The following is a 9,564-nucleotide window of genomic DNA, read 5'->3' on the forward strand; positions in this document are numbered from 1 at the left end:
CAGTATACCATTTGAATTCCCTAAAAATTAGTCAATTTTTGTCATAAATGGTAGATTCGTACAAGACTTTAAGGTAGTATTAACGAAGTCAACCTATCCTTTAATTGGTTCATACCTACTCGGTAATCGCGCGCGCACAGCGCGGCGCTGGATCCAAAGCCTGCTTCAAGGATCAATGTATGGATATATGAGAAAAAGGCTTGCGTTATTATTGACTCAAGACTTTGTTGTACCGTTAATGAAGTCAACTTAATCATTCTAGGTATACTAGGTAGCTACTGGTTGCTTGCTTGCGCGCGTGCTAATTACTAGTGAGCGTAATGTAGTTTTCGTGAAAAACTTACTAAGACTACCCACAATAGAAGTATCATAGGTAGTATCATGTATTTCATGCATGCAAAATACGGATGTGTAAGTGTAATTAAGATGAGAGAGAGGATACGAGTAGTATCATAGGTACATAACACATACTATGATACTTGCATTGAGATTCTACAAATCAATTAATATAAGAAGACTATGATATTAGTATATGATATCATGCATTGTGGAAATAGTAAAATGTACTAGTATCATACGCATGATACTTTTATATGTTAATAGGTAAACGCTTCCGATCCGGCGACCGATCGCTGGCGAGCGATCGGTCGTCGTTCGCTCGCTCCCACGCCGTCCTATATGGGCCTGGTTTTTGGGCCCAAAACTGGAGTGTTCGCTTTTTTTTAAAGAAATCTACAGTGTTGTTTCCAGATTTAAAAATTTGTTGTAAACTCACACGACATATCTTTGTAAGATTTTTCTAGGTGATATGTTACGAAAATGTGTGTTTCTTGATATGTTGTAAACCCATGACTTTTTTGTTGTAATTACTTGTGATTTTTGGTGTAACTGTTTTAGTCATGGATACTTTTTTTGTAGAGATGTTGTATATATTCGTTAGTTTTCTAACAATTACGTATAAAAGTTATAGAGAAAGCATGTCAGAGATGTTGTAATATTTACCTGGACGTTTGCCATAAATTATTTTGTTGTAATCGCCAATAATTTTTGGTAAAAATAGTTGGTAATTTTTGTTGTAATTGGATATATATATATAATGTGTTATTTTCAACAAATTTTTCACAGCCACGAACACATGTTTTTGTTGTTATAGCTTTTTGATTTTTATTGTAAATGCTGTCAATTTTTGTTGTAAACCAACGTATAGAAAAATAATTGTTGTTTAACCACTTTATAAGACTATTTGTTTAATTTTTTGTAATTTTTTTGTTGTAATAGTACATATTTTTTGTAAGCGGAGTGAGAGATTTTGTTGCAATACTATGTAAGACTCGGATCAGTCATCGAGTGGCAGTTTTGTCGTAAATATTGTGAAGGTCAGACCCAAAAAACTATACTCTTTTGGGTTAACTGGGGATGTAAGGACTGCGGGTTAAGTTTACAAAAAGTAGGGGGCAAATCACAAAATTCGTGTTACAATTAATTCTGGCCGTTGGATCGCCATCGGACGGCGCGGAGTACAACCAATTTTTGGCTTTCTATCCGGCGCCCGACGTGTAGCGTTCCCCATGTTAATATGCATTGTGACTAGTCTATGTGAGCGTAAGCTTAGTAGTACTCTGCTACTCGATCTCGAGACCGTAACCTGTCTACTATTTAAACTTTTTGATCGCTACAGTATGTACTACCCTATTTCAAAACTTAAGGCTTACTCTTTAACACAATTAAATCAAGCAAAGTTTGACTGGATTTTTAGCAGAATCTATCAATATATATATATATATGTCTGCTATTCTCGAACCGGTTCGAGAATAACTATTCTCGAACCCTTTCTGAACTTCCGCGTGTTCTCCTAGTGAACTTCTCGACGGAATACCAGAATTGCATGTTCGTGCGGACGGTATTTTCATGATGATTTTCAAACTGCTTATCGGATTGATGCGTATAATATACCGTTGGATTCGCACGGAAATTTCGCAACTTTTTCGTGTTCATTGTTTTCCCAAATTCTATATTGATTAAAACTAATTTGAAATATACAAAACAACGATTTCACGGATTTCTCTATTTTTGTACAGTTTTGGGGTTCCAGTTTTCAAACCGTTTATCGGAATGATGCGTATGATATGCCGTTGGAAAGGTGCTGACTAGGCGCACCTTTTTCATGAAGAACACTTTTCTAAATTCTTTATAGTTTAAGAGCAGATTTGAAAATACGTGATTACGTTTTTCGAACTTCTCGGTTTTTCGAACTGTTTTTGGGGCTTATTTCCGAACCTCTTATCGGAATGTTCCAAATGATATTGTGTTGAAAAGATATTGATTAGGCGAATCTTTTTCATGTTTAATATTTTTCCAAATTCTAAATGGTTTTAGTTTAATTTCAGAAATACATAAAAGTGAAGATAACGCTGACACAAGAACATTTCGAAATTGGCTCATCTAGATTGATTATGTGTGGCATTGCGATATGTTGGAGTATTAGTAGAGTGATATTAGTGCTAATTGTACGTTGAGTTAGTCGATTTGCGTAATCGGTGGTTGTACGGACGATTTCTATGCGTATGATTTCCGTCCAGGAAAACAGAGTGCATGAGGTGCTCGAATATAGAAGTGAACTTCCTTATATCTGTTAGTGAACTTCCGATCACGGTATAAAAGTTTCAGGCATGTAATAAAATTATAGCGAACTTCTGTGGATGTGAACTTCTTCTCCCCTGAATCTGAACTTCCCGACGGACTTCAATATTGTACAGGGCGAACTTTCGAAACTTTAGTCTAGTTTGAAGTGAACTTCAAAATATAGCGAACTTCCGTCGCATCTGCACTTCTCTGGATACAGATCTGAACTTTTATTTGTCAATGAGTCAAAGCTCGATGCCAACAAAAGGAGAATTTCTCGTACATACTAAACGAACTTCCCAACAAAGACTGTCTTTTTGGACTGTAAAAGTGAACTCGCATTTTACATAAAATGAATCGCATCGGTTATACATTTTATACAATTGTCCACTTCCATTCACCCTCAAAGTCGCCAAACCACAAGCAGGACAAGAGAAACAAAATAACAGTAGCACAAATCATGTTCACAACGCTAATCCAATGTCTCAACCAAAATAACAAATTGAGCTCTCTAAACTACATAGCTATTGGTCTCTGGACTTCACAAATCTGCCCCCTGAACTTCACAGCTCCAGCACACCGAGGTCAACGCGTGCTTCCACAAGGTCTGACTACGCTGTAAAGGCTAAACTACTAAGTGCTGATGGCATGGGCAAATCGCACTTGGTCGAGCTTGCAGCAGCGGCGAGCTCACAGGAAAACGATCACTTTTCTTATTCCGAACTATCACCATCACACATGAAACTGCAATAGGAAAAGAACTACATCAGGTTGATTACCACCTTACAAGAATACATGCTTGTAAACCAAATATTTGTATTATAAGAGAATTTGGATATGCAATTTTATCTATTCCAATCTGCATAATTATAAGGCTTGATGTCACCTAGGGCATAAGAACAAAGTACTGTGGTTCTCCTATCTCTCCTTTCTCAAGAATTGCAGTGAAGAAAAAGCTATCCAATTAAATTGGCTGCATAAAACAGAGAAAATCAAAGAAGTTCAAAGAGGTTCAAAGAGATTAACCAGACACCATCTCGCTTGAAGCAGCAGCGGCAACGACAATGCTCGTGAAGACCACACTATCACTCACGGAAGTCTAGAGCTGTGCTTGCAGGAGTCCATGCCAGTGCTCTTTTCAACCCACAATGAACTTCTTCTAGAGATGAAGCTAACTCCCTGCATGGCCATGACTAACGAAGAAAGCAACAGCTCAGTTCAGATCATATACTAAGCGAACTTCCCAAAAAAACAATAGTGAAATTCTATATCCGCATCTTGGTAAATAACTAAGCATTAACATCAAACCAGAAGGGGTAAAATCCAAACATGAACATCGATAGTAGCTTACAGCAGCTAATGCATCAATGGAAACTGCACGATAGCTAATACATCAGCAGCATCCAACAGCATATCATGACCAATGATGAACTGTACCACAACATATTAGCTACTGTAGTGTTTAACTGAACGTCTTTCCCCTCACGCAGTGAACTTACCCTAAAAAGAGATGTGAACTTCATAGCCAGTCAGTTGCAAAAACATCTCGGCTGACGAGGAACTTGGTGTGCACTGATGTTCACCAACGCCGATGCGGAGGTAGGTGCGCCGACGGATGTTCGCCAATGCCCATGTGAACTGCACTGCTCCACAATTAAATCCGAACTTCTAGTTTTCTATGTCTGTACCATCGACACTTACCCATAGATATAGCTAACCGCATAAGAGTGAACTTTCCAAAAACAAATTAGTGAACTTCTCCAAAGCAAACAACAAATAAAGCACACATGAATTGATTTTATGTGTACACATGGAAAAGCTTTTTTTTCTAGATGAACCGACAGTAGTGAGCATGTACAAAATGAAACATAAACTTTCTTTGTAAACAAAAGGAACTTCTACTTTTTATAGCCAGACACGCATCAGCACATACTTGTACCGTGTTTTGCCCATGCTTGATTCATTTTTTCCATAAAAAACAAAGAACTAAAAAATACGCAAGTTCATAACCATACACGTACAAGCTCAGGTCAACTAAAAAATATAAAGTGAACTTCACAACTAGGTGTATACACACTGAACTTTCCTAGATAGAAGATGCGAGCTTCTGGGGACAAACAAAGTGCATTCTCTAATAATTTAGAAAAAAATTACCTCTTTTCAGATTGACTTCTTGGTTTGATGCAATGTGGACTGCCGATCATCACTGACACCGTGGACTGCTATGGAACAAGAGTGCACATGCAGGGATTAGGAAAATATCAATGTGATAAGAAGTGAATTTATATGCAGGCTGTTCCCGCTGAAGACAACCTAAATATAAGAAAAGTAGCACACTTACATTATTTTATATAAAAAGAACTGCCTATTTTCTCCTATGTGCACTTCCAGGCATATACTTTCTATTTAGTTCTCTGTAAAATAGCATGCAAGCAGCATAAATTTTACAGAAAAGTGGATCCAAATATAAGAAAAGTAAACACCCTGAAGAAATTAATCACACGATCGGATGGGACATGCAGCAGTATAAATTCAACGGAAAAGGTATCCAAATATAAAAACAAGCGGACAGGGATATTTCTAGTTTGAATGACCGTAAAGTTGTTTCTATTTTTGAAATGATTCTCCAATCAAATGGGCTTCTCAGGGATATTTCCTCCCTCTATTTTCTCATACAATTAACTACCAGATTTTGGATAAGTGCACTGCCTGCAATAACTTTAGAGTTGAATCCTCCATAATATAGAATAAATAAACATTACACAACCACACAGTTAAAATGCCATTGAATCTAATACTCAGTTTTTGAAAAAAATGCAGTAGGAAGAATAAATGCATGCTCTGCAACATGTGTACAGTCTGAACTTCCTGGCAAGAATTTTTCCAATTCCATGACTAATTACACTCCCACATAATTCACAAGAAAATGAATTTCTTTTTTATGGACAAAGTACACTATGCATTTTTGTACAAACCGAACTTCCTAAGATCTGAACTTCAGATGGCACCGAATACAACAACAGAGAAGGTTTGACATGGAATCAAAGTAGAGGCACAAGGCTCCAGTGCCTGAGGCCATTACCTGCGTTGAAGGGCGAGGCGGCGCTGTGTGGGAGCACACACCATGTAGAAGTACCGCAAGTGACATGAACTGAGGGTAATTTAGTTAGTACCACACACCATATAGAAGTACAATAAAAATTAGCAACAGAAGCGAACTTCCAGATTTGAAAATAGTGAACTTTGTGACAACAAAATGCGAACTTTTTCCCTCGTGGGTGAATTAGAACCTTTTTTGCTGGAAGAAATGAATATTTGCACTATAACAATTGAACTTCTAAAAAATAAAGTGAACTCTCCCACCAATAAAACTGAACTTCGACAAAAAATTGACTTTCACAAGGAACTAAATAAACAAGTGCATATCTAAACCAAATGGATGAACTAAATAACAAGTAGCAAGAGATGTAAACTTCATGAATTAGAGGAAGTGAACTACAAGGATTAGAAGAAATGAACTTCAGCAATACTGCATTCGTCCTGGCAATGCTCCTGAGAGAATATCGCCGGCATCCTGTAGCTGCTCGAGTATTGCGCAAACGCAAACTAACTTCCTGCCAAAATAGAATGAACTTTAGGACAGGAAAAGGCGAATCCCCTGAATTTTTTATTGTAGAAGTAACATGTTGTCAGGCATACATCAACATATAAATGAATAGTTGAACTCCTAGGCGAGAAAAAAATGAAAATAGCAGTAGATGTGAACTTCGCAAATTAATAGAAATGAGCTTCACAAACTTCTCAAATAAAGAACCGCTGTAGCTTAACTAGTGAACTTCCTATTTTTCCACAATTTTTTACAGTAAATAGAACTTCTATTCCAGGTCAAAAAAAAGTGGGTGTACACTGCTCTGTTTCTCACATTCAGTGTCCATCATCGTTCCATACCATTATATACATCCGTTTATGCACTTGGTTTTACTAACAGACTAGGTTATACATACATGGATGAAAGGGCTGTATGAAGTAATGGCATGCAAATGCTTGTTGGGAGACAAACTAAGAAATAAACAGGAAATGACAAACATGAGTTGGACGACTGTGGGTTACCATGAATTGCAATTAACTCTAGCTTGTGTTGGACTTCTTTTTAACTGCAATCTATGATTTTTTTAACTGGACTTATCATATTTTTAATGAGCTTCTAGCTCTGGCATAGTGAAATATTTGACAACATATACCAATTTACTGAGAAAGAAAAATGAACTTCAGCAACAGACAAGGTGCACTTCAGGACCAAAACTAAAACTCGAGAGTATGCACTTCTATTTTGGGATCATCTCAGTGCTAGGAAAACTAAAATACTTTACTACCAAACTAGGCCTAACATTTGATTTCCTTCAGGTTCTAGCACACAAACTCATCAGCAACTTCTTAGAAACTTTGTCACAACTATACCTATTTGTGTCCATACTGCAGGGATGCGCAAGTGCAATGATTTACTTTAACATTCTAAAATTTTATCACACAGAGTGAACAGCCCGGATTTATGTAGTGCACTCCCCTGATGTATATGCTTGTCCAGAGATTTCTGGCAACAACAAAAGGTGAACTTCATGCTACACCAAGTTACTTACTACGATCATTTAGTGGTATTTCAAATAAAAATGAAACGAACTTTTTTCTCGGGAAAGTATGAAACACCATGGTATGGATGGTGGACTATAACATAAACTAACTCAGAAATGATGTTCTCTATGTACATCTAGTGGACTTCTTTCTTCACAAAGAAGTATACTAACAAAATATCCTACATCACTGTACCAAACTGAACTTCCATTTTTTCTATCAGAAACAAATCAACAACACATTTGTGTACTTCAATTATCAGCAAGAAATAGGAATCAAAGTAGAGTAGAGAAGTGGACTTTAGTTAAACGCACCAGTTCAGATCGGTTGCAGAAGCAGCACACTTCAGCTCATATCAGCATACGTTCGCATCAGCAAGCGAGCCAGCAGCAGCGAGGCAGTCAAGGCCAGCAAAATATTAGTTGGCTGCAAAAACGATCACAAAAAACATAGAAACATACTGTTTCTTATCTTACTTGTGAACTCCCGCACCGGCAACCAGTGGGATCCCACAGCTGAACTGCTCCTAGACTCCACATGCACGGCAACAAATCAAGAATGACCTTGTGCTCCCCGATCTCCTGGAAATATAAAAGTGAACTTTGTCAATGCAAAAGGTGAACTTGAGTTATTTTCCTATTAGACATACATCAACAGCAAATGCATATATTTCATGTAGTATTTTTTCGAAAAGACATCCTTATAGAAACAAGTAATGAACTTTTCTCATATCGAAAAGTGAACATTCGCAGAGAACTTCACACAGCGGGAACCAAATTGCAGAAATCATAACAAAAGTTTTTGAACTTCTGAATGTGATGCAGGTGTAATCCAACTTAAAGCTTAAGATTTTACTGATGCAAAATCTGCCGATTCATTTTTCTCTAAACATAGGCTTTGTATTATATGATGAAACTTTTTGGACGGAAGAAGGTAAAGTTACAAAAAGAAGAGCACATCTATTATTTTATATATAATGAACTACCTATTTTCTCCTATGCGCACTTCCAGACATATACTTTGTATTATTACAGGGCACTACATAACAATCATTTTTAGTGTAATCATCCATTCGAAAAATAGATGCAGATGATATTCCCTTGGAACGACCAGTTTCTCTGTCAGTTTCATCAGCTATCTCCTTCCTCACTTCGGCTGCAACGATACAAATGTCGTCATGTGCTGAGTGGCATCGAGATAAGCTAAACCAAAATGAACAGAAAATAGCACCAGACAGAGAATTCTGTCAACAATGGCAAGGCTCACATACTCAACTGCATACCACACATGCCAATGTATAGTTCAATACTACGATGATGGCTCCTTGGCCATGCATTTAACCCTAATATCAGCATCATAAAGCTTGAAAATAAGAAGAAAATTAGAGGAATTACCGAAATCTGTGTATCTTTTCCTGGGTTGATGCAAGAACTCCGCATACTCTCTAGTTCCATCAATCCTATGTAGCTGCAGAACCAGGGGGCGACGGGTGACGATGCCTGCAGAACAGATTCAAACAAAAAGATAAATGTATCGAATTAAGAAACGTACTCATAGCACCCCAAACCTGAGCTCTTGCTTGTATAACCATACCTGAACCCCTGGGCAGGAAATCCTTCCCAACAACGCTCTCCAGCACTGAAGATTTGCCCGAACTCTATCAAATGATCAGAGGAGTTCAGACGTCAAAATACAGAACCATGTACCCACTCGGGTGCTCAAATAAACGTGAACTACTGGTTAACAGCCTGAGTCCACACAAAATTGCTTGGTTCCCTTTATGCGAACCTCACGCACCTACACCTCTAGTTGATCCAAAGTAGTAGTATCTAGCTTGGAGAGTTGGAGCTAGACAATCGCTGGTCATGTGGGCAAGCTAGGCACAATGAAACTAACAGATTCAAAAAAAAAGAAGTAGTAGCGTGTCCCAATTCTAGCTACGGTAACCGCAGATCCAAGCATAGCTAAACCGCATCTCCGCAACTAGAATCGCGCGGTTCTACCGGCAGCTCGCGAGATCCACACCGTGCGCAGCTGAGGCACCAGCACTAGATCCGGCCGAGAGAGATTGAAGGGAATGGGGCACGCACCTGGCCTTCGACAACGGCGATGGACGGCAGCGAGTCCCAGAGGGTGGGGAGGGTGCTCTCGTCGCCGTGGTCGCCGAGGGCAGTGCAGGCCCGCTGCAGCTTTTTGACGAGCGAGATCAGGTTCTCCATGGCCGCCGGCGCGAGATCTGCCCGGATCGGGAGGCGGTGGGCGAGATCGAGGTGGGAGGGGGAGGAGACGACGGCGACTGCGGAGCCGCGTCTA

General features: G+C 38.7%; 1 protein-coding gene and 1 long non-coding RNA gene across 2 annotated transcripts; both read right to left on the reverse strand.

The window, feature by feature from the left end:
• Nucleotides 1-3,257: 3,257 nt before the first annotated feature.
• LOC139833392 (uncharacterized) lies at nucleotides 3,258-6,263 on the reverse strand. Its single transcript, XR_011749061.1, has 4 exons — nucleotides 5,705-6,263; nucleotides 4,777-4,841; nucleotides 3,649-3,815; nucleotides 3,258-3,366 (listed from the first exon to the last, which is right to left on the reverse strand). It is a non-coding gene; the product is annotated as an uncharacterized lncRNA (long non-coding RNA).
• A 1,973-nt stretch (nucleotides 6,264-8,236) lies between these two features.
• Nucleotides 8,237-9,564, reverse strand: LOC127316279 (phragmoplastin DRP1A-like). Its single transcript, XM_071823787.1, has 4 exons — nucleotides 9,342-9,564; nucleotides 8,845-8,908; nucleotides 8,646-8,750; nucleotides 8,237-8,406 (listed from the first exon to the last, which is right to left on the reverse strand). The coding sequence occupies exons 1-4, from the start codon at nucleotides 9,468-9,470 to the stop codon at nucleotides 8,237-8,239; spliced, it is 468 nt and encodes a 155-aa protein (XP_071679888.1). The 5' UTR covers nucleotides 9,471-9,564.

The sequence above is a fragment of the Lolium perenne genome, chromosome 7 (genome assembly GCF_019359855.2).
Source record: "Lolium perenne isolate Kyuss_39 chromosome 7, Kyuss_2.0, whole genome shotgun sequence".
NCBI classification, from domain to species: domain Eukaryota; kingdom Viridiplantae; phylum Streptophyta; class Magnoliopsida; order Poales; family Poaceae; genus Lolium; species Lolium perenne.